The 13632-nt window shown below is 42.2% G+C and overlaps 1 protein-coding gene across 2 annotated transcripts in view; it reads left to right on the top strand.

The window, feature by feature from the left end:
• The window catches only part of SS3 (starch synthase 3), a 152048-nt gene that overhangs the window by 97270 nt on the left and 41146 nt on the right, over window positions 1-13632 (top strand). For both annotated transcript variants that reach the window (XM_087396091.1, XM_087396090.1), the window contains exons 7-9: window positions 4884-4991; window positions 6062-6171; window positions 6447-6552. In XM_087396091.1, the coding sequence (XP_087252217.1) occupies window positions 4884-4991; window positions 6062-6171; window positions 6447-6552 (324 nt within the window). The remainder of the gene's footprint in view (window positions 1-4883; window positions 4992-6061; window positions 6172-6446; window positions 6553-13632) is intronic.

Raw genomic sequence — 13632 nt, 5'->3', positions numbered from 1 at the left:
GGCTAATTACGTAACGCTAACGATCCCCTTTTTTTATCCCGTCAACCGTCAGGCCACCACGCTATTCTGTGCTCACCCGTCCAACCTGCCTTACGTAATTCCTTCGCCAAGGATGCACAAAAATCCCGATCGCCATTGCAGGAGGGCCACCAATATCAATTCGTCAAGTCAGCCCGTCTGAGAAGAACTGGAACGGATCAGAATCTCTCGTTGGTCGTCGAAACCTCCGTCTTGCCCATTAGCCCAGTGATTCTCACACATAACGCTTCGCAGACATTTGAACATCAACGTAATTCCTCATCTTGAATCGTCAGCCTCTTAAGAAAGACCTTGATCCTGCGCTCTGATACCAATTGTAAAACACACTCTGTTTTTCTCTCTTCTAAGATCACGGGAGTAGCACCATTCATTTCCTCCCAGCCAATTCTTGCTAAAGCTCACGAGCTAGAAACAGAGATCTTCTTTTCAAATTCCACGTGAATAATAATCTTCTCTTCTCTCATTAGCCTTAGCAAACCCCAATTCCCTAGATAGATCTAGATGCCACATGTCATCTACATAGGGCCTTCCTAATGCAACATTTCACCCCTCTCTTGGGATGCATTTAATTCCTTGCCCCTAGGCACAATCTCAGCACTAGGCCCTTGGTCTTAGATCTATCTAGTCTGGTGCTATCAGCCCTCACCTCGGACCTTGACATTAAATCCCTCCCGATCATTTAGATGAAGCGCAAACACATATATTACAGAGATAGATCCTATAAGGGAAATGTCGACTGATTCTTCCGAGGTCATGCTACCTCGGCTAGAGCGTAACACTACTACTTATTCACTTGTATGTATTTGTGAGACCTTCCTTGCCTAAGGGCTTAATTGCTTGTTGAGCACATCCTCAAGCTACTACGAACTATTAACTAGGGTTTGAAGTCCTGGCTTTTGGACTAAAGTTCATACAACTTTCTTGATTTTCCACAAGTTGCAAGTTTTTTGCTTTTGTTTTTAAAAGCAGTGACTTCTTCACGCTCTAGAATATGAGTATCTTGTTTGCCTGCATATGTTGCTACTGGCTTTCATGGCCCTTGACATGATGCACATGCGGACCTACAAATGTTGTGAGCAGCCTTGAAGACAACACTACTCTTGTATTCATCAACCAATGCAATCTATGAACAAGTCCCCTTCTATTTATTATTCTTCGTATCCACTATCCTCGGTCGGAAGTTGAAAATAGAGATATATGTCCCAAATAATGTTGCGCTACTCCAACCTAAACTCTATCTACATGATCACATGCTATCTAGGCTAGACAGACTGTGTATATGGTTTGGTCTCTTTGTTTTTCTAAATGCAAGAATCCGCCATGTTTCATGGAGTTTTGATTAGTCGCAATGGCTCACAAATCGATAGGAAGGAAGGCCCTTTGGAGTTTGGTCCCTACTCATGACTTTTGCACAGACAGTCCATCTATTGCGATTGTAGATAGCTACCACAATGTTAATTGGACTCCTACAAGAGCCTAATAAAAGCAAAGCACCCCATAAAGCGAGGGGTGAATTGAAGAACTTATATTCTGGTTTCTGTTAGGACGGAATTCTAGAAGGCGCGAGGACTAACTTTAAAGAGATTTAGACTAACATGGAAGAAGCTTTTCCTATTACCGCTAACATGATAGAAACACACAGCTTTCTCCTTCTTTGTAAGCACAAAGGACAACTTCAGCAACGAAGAAAGGCACAACCACTCACAACCCATGCCACTCTGTTTCTCGTAGTGAAGTCCTGCTCTGATACTACTGAAATGACTCCTTCATCGAGTTAGCAATTACAATCATCTACAACAGACCAAAGCCTAGGAACCCAAACTAACGAGTCATTATTGGAAACTCGGTCCAACAATAGAGCTCCTCTAGCTCACTCCCAAGCACATAGAGGTCATGGGTAAGGTCTGTGACCTGACCCTAGCCCATTAGACATCTGTGTGCAATGCCACGGACATCCCCTCCAAAATGGCCATGGTCCAAGCCCTCATGCCAATATATAGCCTAGGCCATGGCTAAATGCATCATGAATGTTTTTAGACCTCTAATTTAGCTGGTATTTCTTAAACTTAGCCTTGTGGCCTTCCACCTTAGGCTAATATCCTTGCCCTCAAGGGTCTCTCCTAACCCTAGGACTACCTATTGGAAACCTATCATTACCCAGGGATGTAACATTGGCATTTGTGTTTCCACCATTGCCTCTCCCTACATGAGTTATGACAAATTACTTTTTATTGACTTGCCTTTGCTCTTCCCATGTCCATGGGCTCCTAAAGCTTGGTCATTTCTATGGCCCCCTTCATGTGCTGCCTCGATTACTCTTGATCAAGCAAGACGAGCATCACTTAAAGGAATTTGGATGTGAGTTGCCATGTTGAAGCTAGAGATAAAACCTTTTTATTGCAATGCCAAGGAATTGAAGTGATTGGCATAGAATTCTTGTCCTTTGTTTGTCACCATTACTGCCAATTGCTTATTGATTTCTTTGAGATTGGTGAGATGAGTGGAGAGTTATTGTTCCTCTCTCATTCTCAAAGAGTGAGGCTGTCCTTTGAGTTGTAAGATTCGTTCACCTCAAAGGTATGCTGCAATGTCTTCCAAGCTTTTGCTGAAGTCTTGGCACTCATTAGATGATTAACGAGGGGATGATCTAGGATATGCAGTGGGAATGGAATTTGGTGCATTTCTGTCTGCCATTCTTGAATTGTCTTGGCATTTGTTGAGGCTTGTAATTATGCCGTGATAGTTCCATAAGCCTTTGCCAATGAGTAGCATCTTTTGTGTTAACTACCACATGGAATAGTTCTAGATGCCACTCAAGTTCTATTCCACATAAGTCTTGTATGATGTGATTATCTAAAGTCATGTCTGCAAAAAAATGCTATTTCCAATACTACTGCTATTAAAATGTACACAACCGTAGTGCCTTTTAAGAAGGTGAAGAACTTTAATGTGGCTTGTTAAAATCACCAAAAGAGAGATATAGCATTGACAAAATATTGTCTATTTTACCTTGAAATGAAAAAGTTCTTGCGAGACACCTCAAACTGCTTTGAATGTAACCATACACAAAATGCAAAAGTCCCTTGCACCACAAAATGTTTGCAAATGTTTATGTACAAGTTTTTTGTCAAAATTATCACAAATGAATGAAAGTCGTTACAAATGAAGTTTCAAAGACTTTGCATTTCAAAGATCTAGCATATATCAACTTTGGTGCGATGCACGAGTTGCTGTCCTGCTCCCTCATTTTATATCCCTCACTCTACTGCTGAGAAATGGGGACCATGGGGCTAGTTGGTAGGTTGCTGGATGGAAGCTTGTAATAATATTCCACTCTGGTCACTGAAGCAGCAAAAGCGGTTCTCACCTTAGGAATGAAGAGGTTTGATTGAAGAAGAGCATTGCATTAGGAAACTGGTAACATGCTAACAATATTGCAGCAAGCCAAAATAAGATTCTAGCAGTAGAAAATATAAATGGTTCAAAGCTTACTGCGTTGTATTGATAATGTATCCAATATGTTGCCCCCAAGATTACTTTATCATGACAAGCGTAATGCCTTGATGTGCAATATATACTTAACAACAACTTCCTTGTCGATGGTTGTTTTTGTAATATAGTGGAATTGTGGTTCTTATCTCTAGGCAAGGAGTTATAAATTCCTTAAAGATTCACGCTCTCTCTCAAAGTAAAGTAAGAGAAGTGTGAAACGTGGCTCACCTATTCCTAAGCTGTCCATGGTCTCCTTGTGCCTCTCTGACTAGATGGACGAACAGAACAGGAAGACGAACTGAGTAGGAAGGAAAACGGAGTTGAAGGCCATAGACGAATGACAGGAGCAGGAAGAAGAAGACGTAGCAGACGGTCTCGAAGGTAGGGTGGATGTCGGCAACCGAAGGTAGGGTGGATGTCGGCGGGGAAGGTAGGATGGAAGCGTAGGGTGGATGTTTGCAGGGATGAGGAACATGGATGAGGGATGCGGATGATCCAACACGGATGAGGGACACAGATCAGTGTAGTCAATTGAGGGCATGGGGCTCAAATTGCTAGAGCCCACCTACTGCGCATTTTATGCAAATGTACGTCCACACGTGCGACCAACGGTCACAATTATTGGGCACGTGCTCCAAGGTGTACTTGCCAAATATAGGCAGGCCTCAATGCATGCCTACCAAGTATAGTCTATCCTCCTCTACCACTACCTCCACCTCGACCTCCACGGCCGCTTCCTACAGTTAACGTTTCGAGCACCTGGGTGACCCACACCAGTAATAGGCAAGTTAAGCACATATGCTTTCTTGCAAGACATCTGGCACTGGTCTTTTACAACATCTTAGATTCAGTTTTTGGTATAAAAACTTTGGCTTGACCAATCCAGCCTAACCAAGCACCGAGTAGAAACTGAGGGAAAAATGGGTGCAATTGGACGTTGCAATGCCCATGATCATGAGGAAATCTAAAGGGCATCAATGAAGCCACTTGGCAAGTCGTCAAGGTGGGTATTTCTGTTAATAGGCTAAGGACAATAAATGTAGCGTATGGTAGGTGTATGTTATGATGGTCTCTAAAAGCCTCTGCTCTTTTCTGCGCACCTTTGTTTTGTTAACACATGTGATGGTTTCATTAGCCGAGTTTGCAGTCATTGATCGCTTACATCTTCTTTTGCTTCCATCAAGATATCTGATTGGCTTTCAATCTCGTCTTCTAAGGCCTCTAGATGTTTATACTTCCCAAATCCTTTCACAAATAGTGGAAAATATAAATGAGCAATACACATGCATCTGTTTGGCACAATTTCACATTCCATATCTTGTATCATACTGTTTCATAAAATTGTATTGCAGGTTGGAGGCCTTGGCGATGTTGTGACAAGCCTGTCACGTGCAATGCAAGATTTGGGACACAACGTCGATGTCGTATTACCCAAGTACAACTGTCTTAAATACAATTATGTGAGTTCCTATACGAGAATGGAATGCTTCTATACTTGGCAAGTAAAGAGTTGTTAATCATATCTAATCTTTCAGTTTTCTTCTATTAAGATGAAATGCTTTCATACCAGGCAATTAGAAAGCTACAAACCTATCTAACGTTAGTGGTTTCTTGTACCCTCCATGTAGCCTGTAGGTGATCATGTTCTTCACCCACTAGAAGCCATGTAAACGATTCTCCTTGGTCCTCACGTATGAAAAACATTGGTAAAGTAGGGTTTAAAAGTAACATATTGAGTGCTGTTGCGAGAGAAGTCGAAATTCTTATTTCAAGCTCTAGCAGTATGAGGTTCTACTTCATTTTACAGTGCGACAAATTTTAGCATTACAATGCAGTGAAAACTCTAACGGACTCAACTGTTTTTTTGGATTACCTGCTTACTGATGTTTTGATATTCGAATGATGATGATGCCTCAAGGTTTATTTGCATCAATAAAGAATGATGGCCTTGTCAAGATGGTTTACATTCAGATCTGTTCTGAACTTCCAATATTTTCCTCTGTATTTGCTTTTTATCTGGGTTAATTTCATTATGTTGCAATGCCATAAGCTAGTAAGTGAAGGTTCTGCAAGATGGCCTTTTGCATTATTATGTGCACAATTTATGGAGGTCAGGTTCCTCAATCTATTATCTCAAGTCTAGCCTGTTGAGCTGTTAGGCTTGTGAAATAGAAAAGTTGGGCAAATGGTTTAAATTTGGATATGTACTAAATTTATCCTACAAAAGTGCGCTTTGAGATGCAGTACAACTTTCTCTCAGCATGTATATAACACTCATGTGCTGGTTTTGAGGGTCCCACATATGCTTTTCGCAAAGAAGGGCTTAACTCTTTTCTAAAACCTCCGTCTTGATCCATGGTGCCATCAGTGTTAAGATGCAATTGTTGCTTCCGTTAGGTTATATTTCCAGTTCATTCAAACATCTATTTAGTATATATGTTAACATATTATTTTTTAAGGAGGAAAGATACTTCAACTGCTCAGCTTATCTAACATGAAAGATGTGTGTTTTTTTGATTGCCCATATCAGATACAAGATCTGCAAGAAAAACAAGACTTTTTTTGGGGAGGCACCAGGATCAAAGTGTGGAATGGAAAAGTGGAAGGTTTATCAGTTCACTTTCTTGAGCCAGAGAACGGGTAATTGTGCTCACTTTCAGTCTAGCCTGCAATGATTTCTGCCAGATATTATCCATGACTAGTGCCCTCCAGCACCGATAGTTCCCTTCAAAGGAAGCCATCATGGATCTCTAAGTGGACTTTTATGTGGGGCACTAGTATTGCAGTGAAAAACTCTCTGTTTCATGTAGTATGTTTGGTGGTTGTGATTTGGGGAATTGTCCTGCAAGAAAAAAGAGATGATCTGTTTAGCTTAGCCCAGAACAGAAATTTGGCTTGTTCAATGTTTCTTGCAGAATGTTTTGGGTTGGCTGTGTTTATGGTCGTCGTGACGATGATCAACGGTTCGGCTTTTTCTGCAATGCAGCACTTGAATTTTTGTTACAGACTGGGCGCCATCCTGTAAGTATTTTACATTGTTGATGTCATTGCTTTGGCAGATGCAGTGTTCCTGTGGTTCCTGTTTTTTTTTTTTCATGACAAGCGCTACTCAACAAAAAATCGCAGTAAATATCTATAGCTGTGGTTTCCGATCTTGAATACAAGTCTAGGAGAAATTTGCACAGGGCTAACTTTCATAGCAAAGGAGGATCTCTGAAACGTTGATAAGAAAAAAAGAGGAAAGACAGCCAGGAAATTATGTACTTTACCATGTCAGATAGCTGAGACTTCGTAGGGATCAGCAGCAATGTGGGCTCGTAGATGATGAACCTATGAAAGTTCTAGAGCAGATATCCAAAGCACACAAGTCAACCAGGAGTTGTTCTTTTACAAACACTTTCTAAACTCTCAGCTTGTCGTTGATTCACTAGCTAATCCAAAATCACAGGCGCTGGCATCCCGAATATCCACCCAGCCTATCTCATGGATCACATGTACAAAAGATACGTAATTCAATTTCTTTTCATGCATATCCACAAGCCCTCAGTTCCCTAGATGGTTCCTTCTGCCACATGTCATCATTCTAGACCTTTAGCTCGGTACACCATTTACCCCTCTCTTGGGGCACAATTAAAACATTTGCCCCTTGGCATTATTACACATTTAGGTGCACCTAGGCCTGAGCACTCAGAACCACCTAGTCGATGCCAATACACCCTCACCTAGGACCTTGGCAGTTATTTCCCTTGACCATTTTATTTACGCACATAAAATATTACAAAAGTCGGTCATCTAAGAGAAAATGCCCACCGATCTTTCCGAGGTCATGCTATCTCGGCTAGAGCATAACATTCCTTCCCTCTTCAAGCATCAGTGTCCTCAATGATGAAATCTGGGAACACTCTCCGTAGCTGGTATACGGATTCCCAGGTAGCTTCTGATAGAGGTAGACCATGCCATGCAACCAACACCGTGGGTATCTTCCGATTGCGCACTTGCATTGTTCCTCGGTCTAGGATTCTTGTTGGTTTGCGTCTTGCATTATCCTCTTTCTCCTGAAGCAAAACAACACCTTCGATTAGTGAGTCACCTGTATGTAAAAATTTCTTTAAACGAGAAACATGAAACACTGGGTGCACCTTACACCCCGATGGTAATTCTAATTTATAGGCTACCTTGCCTATTCTTTTTAGAATTAACCATGGCCCACAATATCGAGGTGATAACTTAACACACTCTCCTGCAGTCAAAGACAGAGTGTGAAGAAACTCTGAGAAAAACTTTTTCTCCTTCCTTAAATTCTCTAACGGATCGATTTTCATCTGCATACGCCTTAGCTCTATCCATAGCTTGGCGGATGTTAGCTCTCGCAAGTGCTAGCATCTCTCGCATCTGAACCACAAAGTTCGCGGCACTAGGCACTTTCTGAGGTACTCTAACTATAGTTGGATTCGTTGGCCTGTAATCATAGTTCAGTTCAAACGGACTGAACCCTGTAGAGGAATGTTTTCTATCATTGTAGGCAAACTCCAACAATGGCAACCACTTGTCCCATGTATGTTGCCTCAATGACACATATGCTCTAAGCATATCCTCTTAAATTTGGTTGATTCTTTCCGTCTGACCATCCGTTTCTGGATGATCCCCACTACTCATTCCCAACTCAGTCCTTAGTGTCTCAAATACCGCAGTCCAAAAATGACCGGTAAATTTGACATCTCTGTTGGACACTATGGATCTGGGTAATCCATGCAGACGAAATATATCTCTAATAAACAAATCCTCCACTTGCGGGGCACTAACAGACTCTCTAGTTGGAATGAAGTGAGCCATCTTGGTAAGACGATCAACCACCACAAGAATAGAATCATATCCACCTTGTGTCATAGGCACCCCTACTATAAAGTCCATGGAAATGCTCTCCCACTTACTTAGTGGTATCTCCAAGGGTTGTAAAAGGCCAGGTGGCTTCACCCGTTCTGCCTTACTTACCTAACACGAAAAACAACGTGTCACATATTCATGAATATGCTTTTTCATCTTTGGCCAAAAGAAATCTCGCTTCATGAGATCATACGTCTTCTCGACTCCTGGATGTCCCGCACATGGGCTATCATGACACTGTCGAATGATTCTCTGCCTGAGATCATTCTGATTAGGTACTACTACCTTGCTATTTCTTTTCAGCATACCATCCCTTATTATATATCTTGCGTAAGTTTGGCCTTTTCTGGATGCCAGGTCATCCTTTTCGTTTTCCTCGGGTTTTAACATATGAGCCTTAGGCCATAGACTTTGGACAAACTTGTCCACCTTTTGAGTTTCTCTAATCTCGGCCATTAGAGCAAACACCGTGAAACTCATGTTATGCATAATGTGTGACAACGCATCAGTAACTTTATTATCTTTTCCTCTTCGGTACCGAATCGTCAAATTAAACTCCTGCATGAGTTCTGCCCACCTAGCTTGACGGCCTCTCAAGTTAGGTTGTTTATAAAAATGTTTCAGAGTATCATGATCAACATCCACATAAAACTCTGATCCATACAAATAATGTCGCCATGTTTTCAAAGCATGGACAACAGCATACAACTCTAATTCATGAGTTGGCCAATTTCTTTGAGAGGGAGAAAGCTTCTTGCTTTCAAAGGCTACTGGCCTTCCCTCTTAGAGGAGAACTGCTCCTACCACGATGCCACTTGCATCGGTTTCAAGAAACAACGGTTTCTGGGGATCAACTATTTTTAACACTGGTCCTGTGACCACAGCTTGTTTTATGGTGTTAAAACTTTCTTGTTGATTCTGTCCCCATATAAAAGGTACTTTATCTGAGGTCAGATCAGTCAATGGCGATACTATTTCGGAATATCCTTTGATATGCCTTCGATAAAATTGGACAAATCCCAAGAATGATCGCAAAGCGGTCAAACTCTGAGGGATTGGCCAAGTCAGTATCGCAGCCACTTTCTTTGGATCCATTCCTACCTCCTTTGGAGTAATTATGAATCCTAAATATTCAAGTCTAACCATACACAGTATAGTTTTCTTCTTATTTACATAAAGACTGGCTTTGCTCAAAGTACTGAACACTATTCTTAAGTGTTCGCGATGCTCAGTAATACTTTTACTAAATACGAGAATATTGTCAATAAAATGTACTACAAACTTTCTGATATACGGACGTAGTAAATCGTTCATAAGCATGACGAATGTAGCTGGAGCATTGGTAAGTCCAAAGGGCATTACCAAAAACTCATAATGACCAAATCTGCTTCTAAAAGCGGTTTTATGCACATCCTCGGCTCTAATACGGATCTGATGGTAGCCACACTTAAGATCTATCTTACTGAAAATTACGGCCCCATGCAATGCATCTAGCAAATCATCGATTCGAGCCATCGGATACCTGTGCTTAATAGTGATATTATTCAATGCTCTGTAATCTATACAGAGGCAAAAAGTATCATCTTTCTTCCTCTTTAATATCACTGGCGAAGCAAAAGGTGAAAAACCGGGTTGAATCTGCCCTAGCTTGAGGTATTCTTCCAGTTGTCTTCGCACCTCAACTTCTTCTGTAAAGCTTAATCTATAGGGAGGTATATTTACAGGTTCTGCCCCTGGGATAATCTCAATTTTATGCTGAACATTCCGCTCTAGAGGTAACCCATAAGGTAACTCATCCCTAAAACAATCAGAGAACTTCTCCGATATCTCTTTAGCCAACTCGGCCATTTCCCCATCTTAGGTAGCCTCAATGCTAGTCGATTCATCATCAATCGACTCTACCGATGCTATACACAGACATAGAAACTCTTTCGGAGTCTTCCGAATTTCCATGGCTGAAATCAATGGTCCTTGAGGTAAATCCTTCTCACCTCGCAAAACATATTCTACTCCGTTCATCTTGAACTGGTAAATATGCTTTTTCCAATCAATGGTTGGATTTTTCCAAAAATGCCAAGCCATGCCTAAGGCTATATCTGCATGAGCAAGCCTGGTCAACTCAAAGTCAAGCTTCTCAACATAGTCCTGTATTCGAAGTTTCAACTGGGTAACCCTCTGGTTCCATACTTCAGTTGAACTCCCATCCGCCATCCTGACCGTATAACCATAGTCAGACGGACTAGTTTTCAACTTGAGCCTAATAAGCTTCGAGTTAATTACATTGTGCGTTGACGCTGAGTCAAACAACACAATCACATCATGATTGGCTACTTGCCCTTTCATTTTAATCAACTCGGGCTCATCGAAAACCGTATACCCTGTTGCTGTGGGCTTTGAAAGGATGTTATCGGGTGCACCGCTTACTAACTTAGTAACAGACACACTTAACAACATAGGTACTAACCTCTGAGAAGGTCCCGCCAATTGCATCTGCATATGTTCCGCATTGGGACTCTCCTGCATTTTCACGTCGCATTCATATATTATCATATTGGCCGTGCGACGGTCTTTGTTCAGTGGACAATCTTTCCACTGATGTCGCTGAAGGCAGCCGAAGCACAATCCTTCTTTTCTAGCTTTCTCTTTTTGCTCCGGGGTCAACGAGGACTTTGACCAAGCCCGGGCTGCCATTGGAGTTACTTTCCTTTTCACCCCAACGGTGGTACTTGTCTTTGCTTGTCCCTCAACCAGTTTCACCTGCTTGGTTTGGCCACTTGGCTGCGAGACACTTGTCTTTGAAGTCCATTTCCTCTGAAATCCCCCTTTTCTCGGGTACTCATGCTAAGTCCTTGCCTGCACAAATCCACTAGATCTGCCTCTGGCATCCTCATAGTTCAGGGCTACTGCAATATTCATCTAATGTTGTCACATATTTAGCCTGAACTTCCATTTTAATCTTGTCGTTCAGTCCATAGATATAGTCTTTCAATTGAACCGACATAGGGAGAGGGTCTGTTATTTTCATAACACATTTTCTGAACTTGTCAGTGTACTCTGCCACCGACAAATTCCTCTGGCGAAGGTTTTTGTAAGCATCCCAAGCTCGGGACTCTTCGTCAGGTGGAAGAAAGTGTTTCTTAAATTCAGCCTTAAACCCTTCCCAGGTGGTAGGGGCAACTTGATCTTTCTGTTGCTTTATCCACCATCTATCCGCTGCCTCAATAAACAGGTGAGTGGTCTCGCGGATTTTCTTTAGATCAGATCTGATTTCACAAATGGCGAAGGCTTCTTCCCACTTGTGTAACCAAACCTCGATCACATTAGAAGTGCGCCCGGTCATCCAACCAGCGTACTTCTCCGGTCTATAGTTGGTAATATTAGGTACCTTGGCATTCGCACGTTCTGATGAGTGTATACTGGATTCTGGCTCTGTTGGAGCTTTGCCCTTTTCATTTCTAGATGATCTAGCCGACAAGGCTTGCACCATTTTCCTAATTTCATTTTGACCAGCATTCACTTGAAGCTGCTGGTTCATGATCTGCTGTAAAGCATCTTCTAATACAGAAATCCTACCCACCAGAGTAGGTGTTGTGTGATGGGACATTTCTTGCGCAGATCGCGCTCTAGATTCACCAAGATTTACCTTGGAATCTTGTCCCTTTGCCTCCATTCTGTCAAAAAGGAAAAATTGTTTTTTTTTTTTCACTTCGAATTTGCTTCTTCTGTACAGGAATAAATCGACTGCAAACTCTACTGTACAGGAATAAATCGACTGCAAACTGGAAACTAAAATTTATATCACAAGAAAAAATAATGCTCCCTAAAAGCTCCACGTAATTCGAGTTCACATCAATCTATTTCTCCCAAGCCTTGTTGCTTCAATAAAATTCTCGAATCGCTGCCCAACTGCGTACTTTGCGCGATGTATTAGTCTTGGCCAGTTCGATGACGAAATTCCCACATCGTTGAGCTATCGGAGCTTTTTTTTAATAAAGTTAATCCCGTAAGCAACTTGCGCACGCGAACCCTGCGCTACCCTAATTTACTGTCTTGAGGAGCTGCTTTGTTTACAAACACCCCCTGACGTGCCTTCGACAATCCCATCTGTCACCCATCCGTCGAAGCTTGCTCTCTGTTTTGGATTGATTAGCCGCTCATCAGCCTCATGCGTCACCGTTCCCTGGCTCCAAGCTAACCGTAAACCAACGGGTTCACGAAGACAGCTCTTAGAGCGCGATGTGTGGCCGTGTGGAGGTGGCGTCCTTGGCCTTGCTCTTCGTCAATTCACGGGCTAATTCACTATTTGTTTCGTAGATCTTTCACCCAGCTCCACGTATCGCCTCTGGATTTTCGTTGATATGCTCCTTAACTAACTTTTTCGTCGACCTGCCTTACGGGAACCCTCCGCTCCTGCGACAGCTTGTAAGCCTGGAGCTTGGCTATTTTGTCGTCACGTATCCCACGCTCCCTTCATACGTAATCTCCTCGTCCACCTGAGCTCTGATACCAAATTTTATGAACACTTTCTAAACTCTCAGCTTGTCGTTGATTCACTAGCTAATCCAAAATCACAGGCGCTGGCATCCCGAATATCCACCCATCCTATCTCATGGATCACATGTACAAAAGATACGTAATACAATTTCTTTTCATGCATATCCACAAGCCCTCAGTTCCCTAGATGGTTTATTCTGCCACATGTCATCATTCTAGACCTTTAGCTTGGTACACCATTTACCCCTCTCTTGGGGCACAATTAAAACATTTGCCCCTTGGCATTATTACACATTTAGGTGCACCTAGGCCTGAGCACTCAGAACCACCTAGTCGATGCCAATACATCCTCACCTAGGACCTTGGCAGTTACTTCCCTTGACCATTTTATTTACGCACATAAAATATTACAAAAGTCGGTCATCTAAGAGAAAATGCCCACCAATCTTTCCGAGGTCATGCTATCTCGGCTAGAGCATAACATGTTCATACACACGGTCATTCTTTGTACGACCGATCAACCACACATGATGTATCTACAACACCTCCCGCTCTGGTACGATGAACATAGGGATGATCAGCCTCAATTCTGATTTCACTTCGTCAAACATGCTCTCAAAGCCATTGCTTTCACAACGTGCTCACGTCTCAGCCAAGCTCCCCCACTCAGTTTGCTAGCTTGAGCGTAATTGAAGGTAACAAACCCATAGCCAGAAATGAACA

The sequence above is a fragment of the Dipteris shenzhenensis genome, chromosome 25 (assembly GCF_047967505.1).
Source record: "Dipteris shenzhenensis isolate YYH24624 ecotype China chromosome 25, Dip_SZ_1.0, whole genome shotgun sequence".
NCBI lineage: Eukaryota > Viridiplantae > Streptophyta > Polypodiopsida > Gleicheniales > Dipteridaceae > Dipteris > Dipteris shenzhenensis.
This window is presented reverse-complemented; position numbering and strand designations above follow the sequence as displayed.